The 16288-nt window shown below is 36.6% G+C and overlaps 1 protein-coding gene across 6 annotated transcripts in view; it reads right to left on the reverse strand.

The window, feature by feature from the left end:
- Positions 1 to 16288, reverse strand: part of LOC116849626 (netrin receptor UNC5B-like) — a 189693-nt gene that overhangs the window by 20008 nt on the left and 153397 nt on the right. For 4 of the 6 annotated variants that reach the window (XM_032826960.1, XM_032826958.1, XM_032826955.1 and 1 more), the window contains exons 1-3: positions 15655 to 16282; positions 8495 to 8709; positions 5171 to 5384 (exon numbers count right to left, since the gene is read on the reverse strand). In XM_032826960.1, the coding sequence (XP_032682851.1) occupies positions 5171 to 5384; positions 8495 to 8709; positions 15655 to 15715 (490 nt within the window). In that variant the 5' untranslated portion in view covers positions 15716 to 16282. Of the gene's footprint in view, positions 1 to 5170; positions 5385 to 8494; positions 8710 to 15654; positions 16283 to 16288 lie in introns of those variants that run through there. The other 2 variants (XM_032826956.1, XM_032826957.1) reach the window with 1 other exon arrangement.

A 16288-nucleotide genomic window follows, 5' to 3' on the forward strand; every position in this document is an offset into this window, starting at 1 on the left:
CTACCATTTGTTTCGATCGATGCAGAACGCTTTGACTGGAATACACTTCACTTCAGAACAGGGTATCAAAAATTGACGCGATTCATTCTTGGCTTCAAAAGATGAACGCTTCTTCCGCGACGGAATCCATAAATTGCCAGAAAGATGGGAAAAAGTAGTGGCTAGCGATGGACAATACTTTCAATAATGTATTAATTCATTTTATCATTCAAATAAATGCGTTTTTCAAGCAAAAAAACGGACCGAATTAAGTTGTACACCCAATAAATTTGGCAGGAATTTTACTGGCCGATGTGTAAGGGCTCGAACAGATGGGCCACTTTGTGGCGTCACAGAGAAGCGCCACAGAGAAGCGTCACAGACCTGTATAGACGGGCTACTTTTGTGGTGCTACAGAGAAGCGTTACAGACCCCGTATAGACGGGCCACTTTGTGGCACCACAGAGAAGCGCGACATACCAGGGAGGCGTGGGAGGTGGTAGACGGGGATTTCCGTGCACACAGTGATAGATATAGGTGTCAAAAGCGCAACGGCACATGTGAACTGTAACGATACAGGGTGTCCAAAAAGATGCGAAACATACCCACACGGGTCAATCTCATATGTCCAAATATCCATATGTGCGAATGCTAAAAGAAATGGCCTTGTAGTAATAATGGAAATTATCTAGTTATGAGAAATTTGTTAAGATAAATGAGTGATTAGTAAACACTACGATATCGCATATATTTTGTAATTAATCAATTATAAATGACAGAGACAGAATTTCTATCTAAACTATTTTCGATTTTAGCAATCATAAAAAGAAAATATTGATTTGAGAAAATTATCTTTCTCAGATTAAAGACTGTTACACTTTTTATAAAAATTGACTGTGATAGACAAAAAGACTAGCGATCAGAGGTAAACGAATGTATAATTTTCACACCCACTAAATTTGCTTGCAAATATTGCTAAAATGTTATTGCTGTACATGTACATGCGCCTTTGCGCTTCTGACACCTATCTATCGCAATGTACACGTGATTTGAAAAAAAAATATACAGGGTGTATATATTTGATCGACCTTAATTAACTTAACTTCACAGGAATAATAAAAAATGCACTAAGCAGTAATAATCAAAAGTACACTAAGCACACAACTAATGAAACTGTCAAATAAGTGAAGAATTCCTGAGTCGAAATTTTGACTCATTAAACCTTGAATTCTACAAGGCAGTAAGAATCAAGTTAGCAAAGTAGGTTTAATTCTAATGATACAATTTGCTCCTATTTTTACTGTGATAATGTCCAAAATTTCCTTTTTCATTTTCTTTAACGTCAAAATATATACCGGCCACTACCGCATTATCTCTTAAAGGCTGATTCCTGAGGTAATTTGAGTAAAAAAATCCTAATGCAAAAATGTCGAAGCTATAATACTTTTTAAATTATAAACGGTTAAAGTTGATAAATTATCAACTAAACACTTTGACACATTAATTAAACTGATGTTTTTTCTCCATGTGACATTCATATTTATTATATAGAATGACAAAAACAAATACGAGAAAAATATGAAAAAAAAATTCACTGAAGATTCACTCGAAATGATATTATATATCATGTAAAATCTAACATGAGAATATCTTTTAGTAAATTTATCATTGCATCACTATAACCCAAAATTTACATTGTATGATGTATATTTAATGATTAATTCTACACAGTATATTTGCTTTATAAACATAGTTAAATAAATAAAAAATGCATTCCCCAAAAACATAATCAAGTAATTAATAAAATTGTAAAGTTTCCGTTCTAATCTCGCGTTCTAATAATTACGAAAGTTTGCCTGGGTTCTTAAGTTGCTATTGATTGAGAGACTTAAGTTTCTTTGCAATTTTTCCTGTAGTAAGTTTTGATGAGTCAACTTTCACTACTGCAGCAACATCAGCATATTTTAAACCAAAAGATTGTCCAGAGCGAAGCTCATCATCGAGATTCAAATTCGCGTCTTTAAATTGTTTTAACCAACCCTGACATTTTTTAACATTTACACTACAAATATTGCTTGCCGCCGTAACTGCGGTAGTATCTATTAATATTACGCCCCTTAAATGTTCTTCCAAAAATCTTATTTTGATCGACCTTAATTAACTTAACTTCACAGGAATAATAAAAAATATACTAAGCAGTAATAATCAAAAGTACACTAAGCACACAACTAATAAAACTGTCATATAAGTGAAGAATTCTCGAGGCGAAATTTTGACTCGTTAAACTTTGAATTCTACAACGTAGTAAGAATCAAGTTAGCAAAGTAGGTTTAATTCTAATGATACAATTTGCTCCTATTTTTACTGTGACGATGTCCGAAATTTCCCTTTTCATTTTCTTTAACGTCAAAATAGGTTGTATTATTGACTTCAAAATACCAAAATAGACGCTGAATGGAATAGGGTAAACTCGGGTATTATGACTGTACGGAAAAGATGGCCATAGACTGTAATTTCTCTAATAATTGCAAAACAGTGCGTTTGTATGATCAGTCACAAAGATAATCGATATTTATCACAGTGTATGTGCGTACATTTTTCGAAATAGCAAGATTATGAATATTATGTTATATTTTTCTTTTCGACGGCCTGTAAAATTTCTCATGTGTCCACTAAAACTTGCTGTAACGTCGAATAAATTACAGTTAAGCTATCGCAATCAACGTTAGATACGTGAAATAGATATGCAAATTGTAACATGCATTTTTATTTCCGTTTTCACTATTTGTCTATAAATACTATGGCCGTCTTTTACTCACATTTTGGGTAAGATAGCCTACTATCATTCTATGAACATTTATAAAACGAAAGTCGTTATGTTTCAAAAATTACTTTCAATATTACAGTAATTAAATCTTATGTGCAATATGTTTTGATCAAAAGATTGCATTTAGAATTTAAATTTTGTAATAGAAGTTTCTATTTTATATGTATATTATATTTTTCACAAATAATATGTATTAAATATATTAAAATATGTTAAATTATGTTTTTTTCATTATTTTATAAAATAATAGGTGCAGAAACTTGAACAGAAAATATGTATGAGTCATCTATTCCTTTATGGCCATCTTATCTGAAAAATTTAAGTAAGATGGCCAATGCTCATGTTTTGATATTTTTGTAATAAATAATTTTATTGAAATATTTTCCTTTAAACTCTGATGGTATTATGTACTGTAGGCTTCAGTGAAGTAATGTGCCAAACGCTATTAAAAAATAACAATAAGAAAAATATCTTTTTCGCATTTTAAAAAAGTATGGCCATCTTACCCGAGTTTATCCTAATGAGGCTGAAAGTAGGATAAAAATTTCGAGTACGAAAGCAGAATACTTAGAAAAGCTGACATTACTTACAACTCCATCCAATATTAAACGCAGACGTTCACGAATAACGATTTCCCATTTAGAGATCATCGAGTACTTCTCATTATGCGATCACATCGTTTTAATGGAGTCTCCCTTATTTCATTTCCCTGCTCGTTGAGGGACGTCGCCGAGACCGCAGTCGGCGTGAAATATTCAGACGTTAGACACGGCGAGTCCGGCGATTCGATCGCGCGACATTGCCCGGTAAATGAATTATCGAAATACCGCGTGGCCTCAAGAAGAATACGGTAAGATCGCGTAACTGTAATCCCACGAGGTCTCTCTCTGTATCTCTCTTTCACTCTTGCTGAGCCGTGCCCGCGATCGTCACACGGCCAATCGAGACGGCGCCGTGGAATCGTATACATCAGTCCGATTCGACATCGCGCATTTAATTTCGAAAGCACGTCCGCTTTCTGTTTGCACGCAAATACCGATTTAATTTTGCATCCTGTTTGCCACGCGTGTTTGCATGGCGTGGTGCGACTAGAAATGTCTAAATGAAAATTGCTCTTGCGCTGCACCTTCTACGGGCCCGCCCTGCCGCCGCTTCCGATGCAATCGCATCGTTATTGAAATCCCATATGCGAAATACCAAAATACACTTTTCCCTATGTGGCTTATCGCGATGTACATGCGTGTTGTGTGTATGTACGTGTATATGTGTATGTGTGTGCGCGCGCGTGTATATATATGTATATATAACATATGCAACTTTATTTTGGCTTTGATAACCCATGAGTGTCGTGCAATAAATAACAGAGATCGTCCCTCGTTCTCTCTCTCTCTCTCTCTCTCTCTCTTTTCCTCTCGCTGTCTCCCGTTCCGTGGGAATAGAAGAGAAAAAGAATAGAACGACGCAACGCTATTTCGGAGCTTACACGTCTCTCGTTTCGTTTGCGATAGAATATCGATTAGATTTTATACTCGATTTGCGCGTCACAGGACACTTGATGAATACAGAACCGCGCGCTCGCCTCGGTCCCTCTTTAATTCGTCCCATCTTCCGGCCACGCGTTTACCGCGGGGCGGCGAGCGGAGCGGAAACTTTACGTCGATTACCTTTTCAAAGCTTTAAACGAATTACAGGAATCACGTCGATGTAGTTACTAAATAACGGTACAATTAAATAATCTGGGCCGGCCCGGGAAAGAGATACGGGAGGGGCGGGGGCAGAGAAGGGGGAGGGGAGAGGATGTGAAAATTACTCGTCGTACGTACTGATAAACGGTAATTAGCGCGGCGCATTTACCGGATACATTTTCGCACAATTGCAAGCGCGACTGTTTAGTCGCGCGGTAATACCGAGGAGCTATTATCGAGCGCATTACGGTATATCGACGGCAAACACGATAAAATCACCGGCAATTATAATACTGTGTGTATGTGTGTGTGTGTGTGTCGCGCGTGCGCGCGCACGTACGCGTGCGTGTGTCTTTTGAAGCTTCAATTAACGTGCGCAAATTGCGAAGACGGCGGACGAAATAGTTGTCCGTTCAAAGGCTTCGCTCGCCCCTTTCGTATTAGTGTGAGTGAAAGTGACGTAATCTCTCTCATGCCGGAGCACCTCACGTACCGTGGAAACGAGCGACATGGTCATTACCGCAACGAGAGAAAAATCCTTTCGTCGCGTCGGTAAACTGAACATTCAAAGAGAATCGAGGAAGGGCGAGGGGTATAGGGTATAGGAAAAGAAATAGAGAGAGAGAGAGAGATAGAGGGGGGGATGAGAGGAAGAGAGTGGAGAGGACTCTTTACTTACAGGCGACCTCAACCGTAGCGGGTTGCCCTCGAATTTGACCTGGTCCCGACCAAGCCACGCACTCGCACTTGAATCTCTCCCTCCCGAAGTACTCCTCGACCTCGTTCCTCGTCACGTTCAACTCGACCTCGACGACCCTCGTTCCGGTACGAGGGTCAACGAAATCCTGCTGCTGCGAACGCTCGGCCCGCTCGCCGTTGCAGCGAAAATACACCTGCGGGAAAGAGCGGACAGTCGTCTGCAGGCGTTCACTTTCGCGTGTCGCCCAGGAAACAGGCTGTCTTCGTTAAGTGCCGGCTAAGTGGGTAATAAGAACGAGGAAAGGGTGAGCAGCCGTGCGGACGGCTCGGGAGAGACAGAGATGGAGGGAGGATTGAGAAAAAGATGGGGCCGGAAGTATTTTGTGCGAGAACCCTAACAAAGGATTGCGCAAGGTGCAACGATACTTTCGCGTTACTACATGTGTGTACACGGCGGGAATTTTACAGTTAGGATTATCAGAGAATTTTTGTAACTGAAAAAGGTGTAACAATCTGCCTCAACACATTGCGGATCGCATATATAATTGTAATATTTTATACAATTGAATGCAATTGAATGCAAAAATTTAATAAACAGAATTTACAGGGTAATAGAGTATTTCATCCCTCTAAAAAATCGATATTTCGGTCCTTAATGTTTCGAAAAATAAAAACGTCGATTTATGTTTTCGGTCCGCAATATGTTAATTTTATATATTATTGTTTCATTATTTATATTTCGGGGATTGAAGTGTGCTATTTAACTATTAAACTGTGTTTTCTAGTGAAATTTATCATGTTTCTTAGCAAGATAAAGTACATTAATAATTTATTCTCGTACTCATCGGAAAATATGATAAAACAAAAGATATTGATAAAGAGAATTGATGAAGATATTGATGAAGATATTGATGAAGATATTGATAAAGAGAATTGATGAAGATATTGATGAAGAATTGAGATAAAAAAAGAAGTTATATAATATATTTTATAATTAATATATATGTAAAATTTAATATGTTTCTTAGCAAGATAAAGTCTACTGCCAATGAATTCCTACATCACTAGAAAACATGATGAGATTCAAAACAATTTATATAAAAAGGAGTTATATATACGCCATAATTAATATAAAATTCACTTTCTACAGTTAATATAAAATTTACTGTGTTTCTTAGCAAGATAAAATCTATACTGACTGTTTATTTCTATATCACTGGAAAAAATAATAAAATTGAATAATAAAATTGAAAAGAATACCTCTGATGAAAATGTCTAATAACATTTTATCTAAACTGTTTTTGCACAAAGAAGAATTTCAGGACTCTTCAGAGCAAAAGAGGAAAAATGTAATTAGACATTTGATACTCTTTCTTACTCTTTTATTTCTGTCAAGGATCGAAGAAATCTATGATATCCTCGTATATAGAGGAGACCAGGGCTAGATACCCTGTATTTTAGAATTTCGAGGTTACAACTTCTCAGGCAACTATTAGGTTTGTTTGAGTTGCTTGTACTTTTCACACTTTTACACCTAATTCCCGTTGCACACTAGTGCACTCCAAACAACACAAATTTTCAAAAATACATTCTGAAGATGTTTTCAGGACGGAGGGACGTCATCAGAATATTCTTAGGACGTTCTTTGAAAGTGTGAATTGTCTGAAAATAGCTAATATCCAATAAGTTTATTCACATTAATTGAATTTTTTACACTTTCACACTTAGTGCACATTAATTCTTTAGAAGTTCTAAAAATGGCGTCATGTTTTCCGTTCGTGTTACAAGTGTAAATGCAATTCTGATACACTTTTCACTCTTGCTTGGGATCAAGTGTAAAAAGTGTATTAAAATTGCAATTACACTCGTAACACGAACGGAACTCATGACGTCATTTTTAGAACCTCTAAAGAATTAATGTGCACTAAGTGTGAAAGTGTAAAAAGTTCAATTAATGCAAATAAACTTATTGGATATTAGCTATTTTCAGACAGCTCACATCTTCAAAAGACGTCCTAAAAATATTCTGATGACATCCCTCCGTCCTAAAAGTATCTGTAGAACGTATTTTGGAAAATTTGTATTGTATAAGGTGCACTTGTATAGTGTACAACGGGCATTAGGTGTAAAAGTGTGAATAGTACAAGCAACTCAACAAACCTAATGTGACTAAAGGTCTTTGCACATAGAAAAATTTTAACCGTAACCGTAAGGTCGTAAGAAAACTGACCAATCAGAGTTGATTATTCTCCTTGCGTTCGAGGAATAATCGACTGTGATTGGTCAGTTTTCTTACGACCTTACGGTTACGGTTAAAATTTTTCTACATGCAAAGGCCCTTACTGTATAAACATAATAGAGGCAACCTTCTTCTACATATTAGTGCCCGCCACGATCTTTATATATTTTGTTTTGTAATAACCAAAACACGAACATGCAGCAACAGAGATTTTATTCTGGTAACGGGTTCAGTTGCCTAATAGCGCAAGGCAAGAAGACCACGTAAGAAGGCCATAAAATATGTATCTTGATTAATAGTTCCACAGTCTCCGCGAGAGGTCTCTACAGCCCTTCTATCGACTTAATTATAGACCAACTTTACCTCATCTGTCCATACTCTATTTCAATCATTTTATGTATGAACATTGCATTTATCGTCAGAAACAGCATATCATATACTTGCAAGAAATTTCATTCAATAATTTAATTTAATTTAATTTAATTTATTTTAATTTCCCAGACAACATAATGTTTAAAATCGGGACATAAGACGTATTAAAGATAGTTTTTAAGACGCCTTAAAGACATTTATATGTAAATCGTCTGAAAGATATCTTAAAGATGATCTTTAAGACGTCCTATGTCCCAATTTTAGATATTATGTCTGGGTTTATTCAGTAATGATAGAGAATATTAATACAAAATTTCGAGTGACTCGAAAATTGACTTTGCTATTACCAAATCAATTCTTTTTCCATTTCTTAACTGTAATATTATCCCGATTTTATTGAAACTCAGGGAAAAGTATTTGTTTTAAAACTACCATTTCGCAATCTTGTATCCACTATTTCCATCAAGATAGGTACTAAAAAGAGCACACGAGCAACATACTGGCGCTATATAGACCCGGTCTCCCCTATACAGCAAAGTGAGTATCGCGCGATACGATACGGTAAGGAAAGACGCGGCTGGAAACTGGGAACGAGAACTCAGTGCACACATATGCATACGCGCGCATGCAAGAAGAAAGTATCGAACAAAAAGGGGGTACGAATTGAAACTTATTTGCTACGAGCGGGCATACCTGAAGAGCATGTGCAGCGCGGCAATGCAGCGTCGCCGGTTTCCCTTTGACGACGAACGTGTCGACAGGCTCCGCCAAGAAAATCGGCAGAGAACGGCCGGCGATTAGATCGGTATCGCTGGTTATGGTCGCCGTCTCGTAGTCACCGTAATCGTAGTCCTCCACGGGATAATTCTCCTCGTCGTCCTCCTCGGCGTCGTCCTCTTCCTTCGTACCTGCGCAAGAGTAACGTGCCACAGCACGCTTATCCCTTTTCTCCGCAAGAAGAAATCGATAATTCCAGCGCGGCTCGACTCGCGGCTAATCCAATAGGCGTAATCCCTTCGCGGCATTTTGCTCATGTGCGTCCTTCAATTTTTCATATCGAATCGATCGAATTAAATTGTCTCGTGCCGACGGCGGCTAGTTTCCTGGTCCGTCGAAGGGATTAAGCCGCGTCGTTATCGCGATCAAGAGAAATGACAGCGAAAACGTGTTGTCCGATGGTGCATTATCGGATCCGATAACGCGCCTTAACCGACGATCCTTTCTCTTTCTCTCTCTTTCTTTCTCACCGCTGTTTCACTTAAAAATATATTTTGCCAGGCAAAGTTTTAAGTATCACAGATAGGATGTATCGCAGTTTCTTATACCTGCTAGAAAATTGTCCGTGATACATAGAATTTACAGCAGCAACATTTCAATATCCACAAGCAAAGAGCGCGGCCAAGATGCTCCCTAATTTTTTCGTATTCGATTCCCTAATTAATTTTATTACAAAACAAAAGATAATCACGAGTAGATTACAAATATATAAGTTCCAAATTGCACCCTTTCTCTGTGTTACTGTTCCCAAGAAAATGAACTCCAAGAGTTTCGATTCTAACAAATGGCGCCACCAAAAAAATTAAAGAATACAATTTATTACGTAAGTAACGTACCCTTTCGTTCAAAGTATCACTTATATCAAGAATCATATCATTCAAGTTCTCATTGGAAATGACAAAATCATGGCAATAGCCGTATCCGAAATACCAGATGATGCACATAACATAAAATGACAAAACAAACGATTGTACGAGCACCAGCTTCGTAAATTCAGTAGTATTCAACAATTGCTGCGAGAGGAAAAAAATAGTTTTATTGAAATCGAGCCTAGTGAGAAAGAAAAAAAGAAAACGTGTTAATGCAGTCAATGCCATTCTGCCGGATACTGACCAAGACAATTCATTAATTATTTTAATTTTTGGTAAAAAGGTATTCTCTTTAAAATTTATACATATATTACATTCTTATATGTTTGTAATCTACTCGTGATTATCTTTAGTTTTATAACAACATTATTTGGGAATAATGTCAATGAATTATAACAACATTAATTGGGAAATCGAATACGAAAAATTTGGGAGCATCACCTATAGCTATTTTGATACACTCTTTTGATGCATTTCTTTTTATAAAAAGTGTGAATGAGTTAATCTGGATGAGCGCTACAGAGAGACTTTCTCGAGCTAAATTTCAAATGATTCAGATACAGATGATTCAAATAGAAATTTTGTCTCTGTTACGTATATTGATTAAATACAAAACATATGCAATATCACAATATGTACACACACATACATACACACACACACACGCACGCATGCACGCACACACACACACATATACGCACTAGACATTTATCTATTTCAGCTAATTTCTATATCATATCTAAATATATCATATCTAAATTTCTGTTATGACTGCAAAACCATTTTTTGTCTTTAAACAAAAAAGGACGTAAACAGTAAAACTTGGTACTCTACAGTCAAACTTTATACTTTAGCTACACTTACTGCAGAACATTTTTTCGTAAAAAAAAATGGTTAAAAAAAACTATTTAAACACAATGAATTACAGATCTTACCAGCCCTATCAAAATTGTGAGTCATTACCATAATAAGCTTGCATAATAACTATATTATTAACTATTATTTCTATTAATTATTATTGATTATATTATTATCATCATAAGATGTAAGAATATCTAGATAAATCATGTACTGCTAATTTAGACCAAGAGTGGACCAATTTGCATAAGAGGAAAGTTATTTTCTGGGTCATTTAACTTACACGTAATTAAGACACACAAATAAACGTAAGTATTAAAACTTAAGCAGTGAGAAAATTATTCAATTACTGTCGATTATTATTGGGTTGTCTGTGGTTGATCAATTTGCTTAATACTTATGTCTTATTGCTTACGTCCTTATGTGTGCCATGGGTCTTATTTTGTTTGTAAACATCTTGCAACCACTGGCAGCTGACAATATGTGACAATATTTGGCGTAACAAGTTGCTTTCAAAGATGCTACTTCAGTTTGAAGTAACAGTCACAGCTTCAGCGTGAATGCAAAGCCGGATATACCCGAAGAAGCCACAAAGCGGGAAAACCCAAAGTACACTAACTTTCCCCTTCTTGTTAATTAAAACTTCCCCTTGTAGCATGCTCCATCTAAATATTATTATGTCGGCAGTTATTACTAAGTCCATCAATAGTGACTGTCGATTTTGACAGTTTGGTGAGCTCCTAACTTCATTGTATCTAAATAGTTCTGCAACCGACTATTTACAGAAAGAGAATCCACATAACACAACGTCTAAAATCGGGACATAAGACGTCTGAAAGACGTCTTAACCTTTTAAGGCGCATAATTCATGGAACATTCTAGTAACTTTTTTTAAATAAATAATTGTCAAAAACACTCTAAATAGCAAAAGTGGTACGTTTTAATTACCCAATCCACCACTAAGTGGTCCTTATTGGTTTTAATGATACTTGAAAAGTTAAAGATGTCTATCAAATGTCAGAATATAAGACATCCCTAAGATGTCTTTAAGATGTCTTTAAGACGTCTTATATCCCGATTTTAGACGTTATATTGTATGAGAATATTGTTTTTTTATATAAATTCTTTTAAATTTTATTTTCTAATTGTGCAGGAATAGAGTATCAGCAGAATTTGTATTGTTAAGGGACATAATAAATTTTGTAATATAGCAGACTTTATTTTTTTTTTATAAAAATATGTAACATACACACACACACACACACACACACACACATTTGCTATTAGTAATTGTCAAATATAACTGATCAAGAATTGAAAGAAAGAATTTGCTCACTATTTAATTTTTATTATTTACGTCTTTCTATGTGCTCTCCGCTTTACATTCTTGATAATTATCGAAAACGTGATTGGCCAATTCTCTCATTATTTATAATAAGTTTGGCTGCTTACGTTTTCCCATATATTATTCGCTTTATATTGTTAATAAGTGTCAAATATAATTAACTAAATCACTCACTGTTTAAGTTTTGCATCTATCAATGTGCCATTCGCTCTATGTTTTTAAAAATTGCCGAATATAATTGGCCGATTCGCACATTGTTTAATTTTTGCTGCTTACGTTTTTCTATATTCTCATTCGCTTTACATTGTCAAGTATAATTGACTAATTCGCTCATTAAGTTTTATTGTTTACGTTTTCGTGTGCCATCTGCTTTACCTAAAGACGCGGTATACAGGATGTCTGATAATTCATGACACATGAGTGTAGAATTTATCACAACACAAAATTCCCGTACCATTTGGCAAACAACCACGTAAAATTTTGAGTTATTAATTTAAAAAATTCGCGAATAATCACGCGTGATACAAAAGATGAGCTCTAATGCTGTTGTAAATTAACTCTAAAAATATTAACATGAGTAAAATTTCCCAATTTTCTAAACGTTATTGTTCTTAAAAACATGTGTTTTGTTTTTTATAATTTTTTCCAGTTTCATTGAATTGCAAGGACATTAATAGACTTATATTCCTCGGCGTTTTTTACGATTAAAGAAATTAATTTTGATCTTTTTTACGGAAGTTATGAGCAAAACGCGCTGGATAAAATTCACCTATGTTTAGAGTCTACGTAACTTTTTTCATGTTTAGGATTCTAAGATTGAGTCAAACTGGACAAAATGTTCTCTTTTGCAAATAATGCACAAACACGCATAACTCTTCTTTATTAATTCATGAATAAAAAATCTACGTGGTTATTTGCAAAATGGTAGAGGACCTTTTTATTCAGTTCAACCTAATGTACAAGCACAAACGACAACTTATTCTTCATATCATGCGTGATCACCCACCAATCCTTTTTAATTGCAAACTCAAAATTTCACATGATTGTTTGCGAAAATGGTAAAGAAAATTGGTGTCCTAAGTTTAAAGTGAATTCTATTTGCACACATGTGACCGATGTGTCAGGAATTGTCGCACAGGCACCCTGTATATTTGAACGACCGCTATTGGTGAGCGGAAGGCGAATTGGAAGCGGGATTAACTTGAGTAGAAATTTATCCAGTTTCTGACAAGGAATTTTTGGTAACTAACTAGTGTTTAGTAAGTTTTCTTAGCTAGAAACTCGACTGGTTTGGTCGACGCTCACTTCGTCAAAAATTGGACAATTGAACTAGACAGTTTCAGATCAGTTTTTAACTAGATTTTGATTAGTATCTAATCTGTTTATTAGCAGTTTTTTACTAGTTTCTATGTAGTTTTTTACTATTTTATAAGCATTTTTTATTGGTTTCTGATCAGTATCTATTTTTTTCAGTTTATTAATAGTTATAAATAATTTAATTATATAAATTATATAATTTAATTATATATTTAATTATGTCTATTTTTTTCAGTTTATTAATAGTTATAAATAATTTAATTATATATGTATCGAAACCATAATTTTATTAAAATGAAATTTTTATAATTTTTATTTTTTTAAATTTCTTTCATCTTTAATATAATATTATATTTTATTTTGGCCAGGAACTATCTCAAAGAAATTCGTCAGTAATTTCCAATTTTTTGCTGGACAGAAAATGCACAGCATTTTCTTACCATTCTTTTTTATATTTTTCTTATATCATTTTTCTGACAAATAACTGGTCCAAAAATACTGAACAGTATTTTCAGAGTTTTTACTGAGCAGAACTATCCAATATTTACTTATTATTTTTTTGCATAGTTTCTGATTAAATACTACCCAAGAAATACTGAACAGTATTTTCAAAGTTTTTAATGGACAGAAACTGTCCAGTATTTACTTACTATTTTTTCAAGTCTAGTTTCTGACTAATTAGTCATGAAAAAATAGCCAGTATTTTCTGCCAAGTTTTAAAACAGTAGCCGTCTGATTAATCCTAGCCAGTCCAAAAACTGTCTAGTTACTGGCCAGTAGTCAGTTTTTCCCTGAGATGTTTCTACTTGGGAACGCGTGGCGGATTTTAAACGGCGCGTATCAGTTCGAGATGGACGCGCGCGCTTCGTTCGGATCTTACGCGGACTTTACGCTTCGTGTTCCTCCGTCTCGCTTCTAAGTCCCGCGGGAACTTTATTACACCCGCGGCAACTGCGCGCCGCTTGTTTGACTCGCCGCGGTGAAGCGGGCGGTCCGATGATTACCCCCGCTGTCACGTTCATGAGAAACATGTCACGATTCGCAACGAGGGGCTTTCGCGAGGAGGAACGCGAGGCGTAAATTTACGCCGCGATTCGGACAGCTATGCATGCCGGCCGGAAGCGGGCGAAATGAATTTTCGCTCGCTCCGAAAACGCGCCAACGAGCTTCCGCGTTGCTGTAATAACTGTTGGTACTCCGAACGATTTTTCAGCGAACCAATTTTCTGTTTTTCTCTTCTCTCTTTCTCTCTCTCTCTCTCTCTCTCTCTCTCTCTCTCTCTCTCTCTCTCTCTCTCTCGCTATGTTTTTGAATGTGTTGTTTCGTTTTTGAATAACGAGCGTTGCAAGATTGCAAGTGCATCGCGTATATTATCTGTTTAAGCGCTACGAGATATTATGTCTATCACAGCGTCTGGAGTTCAGTTAACAAGTGTCATCGACGAAAACGCATTGGGTTAAAAAAAATTCCCGCCATACACGACGCTGCGTCTTAAGTAGATTGATACGGCGTGATATGCGCGTGTTATCATATGCAGAGGAGCGTATCAAGTAGGTCGATTGATGAGTCATATGTACGCGCGTGACGTTGTTCTTCGTGGAAATCGCCGACATCGATATCGCGTTAGCCCACGACATACCATCGTCGTATTAAATAAATTCCTCTCTCAATTTATTCTCTCTATTGAAAGAGAAGAAATAAATTTCCTCTTTTGTTCTTTACATGAGACCTAAGAAAGTAATCTAAGATATTTAAGGGGATGCCATATACTTGAAAACCTTATTCACAAAATACTGACTTTTCCTGCAAAGTTTATGTTGCATCGTTTGTACAAAATTGCAAATATTTTTGCACAATAAGATTACATATAGAAATGAATTGATGTGAATTAGTTGCATAGAATTACAAATGCTTTTACACAATAAAATCATGTTCAAAAATGAATTGGAACTTTATGTGATGCAAATAATAAAAAAATGTCAATTTTGACATCTCGCGCTTAGTTAGCATAAACACATTGGCTTGATACAAAAGTTCTGCGGTTTGTACATTCGAAACGTGTTACATTCATAAGTTTCATAGAATATTAATGTACCTTTTAATTTAAAAGTTAAAAAATACACAAAAAAAGTTTGCAGGAAGATTTTTGTATATGCATGGTTATGTTTTCCGCTAAATATGGTATAATAAAGCAACACAAATTTTTTATATAAGATCTACATACTAGTATACATTCGTAGGTAGAAATTGTCTGTAATATTTGGGATGAATGTATGTGAACTCTCCGTCTTATTCGATGGGAGAACTCGTTTTTCAATGGGAAAATTCTCCTATTAGACAAGACGGATGAGTTCACAAACTCACCCCAAAAATGACGGATAACCTTTCTGTCCACGAGTGTACAAAAAGGACAACATGATCCTGTCAATGTTTATCCAATATGACGTTTTGACAATCACCTACACATTATCAACTTCTAGAATTCGTCATCCACCTTGACATCCCTTTAGGGAAGATACATCAGTATTTTGTCGGTAAAGTTTCACCAAAAGGTAACATCCCCTTAAGATCTGGCGTCTAAGAAATATTCTTGCAAATATTACCGCTAAAAGTGAAACTCGAAAACTAAAGTCGAATCCCACGGATCTTGGTAGCAAAGCCGAGGGTGAAACGTGCCGACTACTTACTTTCCAGCGTACTGGCCAGGCGTAGGAGCGTCAAAAGGAGTATACTGATCCGCAGCTCCATCGTTAACTCATATCTCACTCCACGTAAGCCGGTGTCTCATCCGATGCCACTTGGAGAAAGCGGGCACGATAAACCTCATGCTCCACGTTCCTCGACTGACGTCGCGCGATCGCGTTATCACCCCCGCACGACCTCGGCCATCATAATCATCGGCGAGCGACGTCGGAGCGGATCAAGAGGAGATTCGTCCTTCTTCGCAGTTCGCAGGACGCGCGCCCTCAGTGAGCATCGTCATCGAATCGCGCGTGCTGGCGAATCGAACTCGCGCTTGATCGAACGCAGGAAACGATCCCGATCGAACGTTCGCCGCATTCGAGACCCTCGCGGCGGGTCCAGCAATCGAGTCCCATATTCAGCCCGTGCAATCTGCGCTTTGCTAGTCGCGGAGGGAACGATCCCCAGCAGAAGAAGATGACGATGATGATGATGACGACGACGACGACGAAGAGGAGGAGGAAGTAAAAGAAGCGTCGCCGACAATTACTCGCGGCTCACGTCGGAGACTGCATGACGAATCTGAGCGAGGGTGCACGCACTTGCATGGTTGCACTTGCGTTGGAGCGTAGGGAACCC

Source organism: Odontomachus brunneus, unplaced genomic scaffold, assembly GCF_010583005.1.
Source record: "Odontomachus brunneus isolate Ranch 3 - 2012 unplaced genomic scaffold, Obru_v1 Obru_scaffold_121, whole genome shotgun sequence".
Lineage (NCBI taxonomy): Eukaryota > Metazoa > Arthropoda > Insecta > Hymenoptera > Formicidae > Odontomachus > Odontomachus brunneus.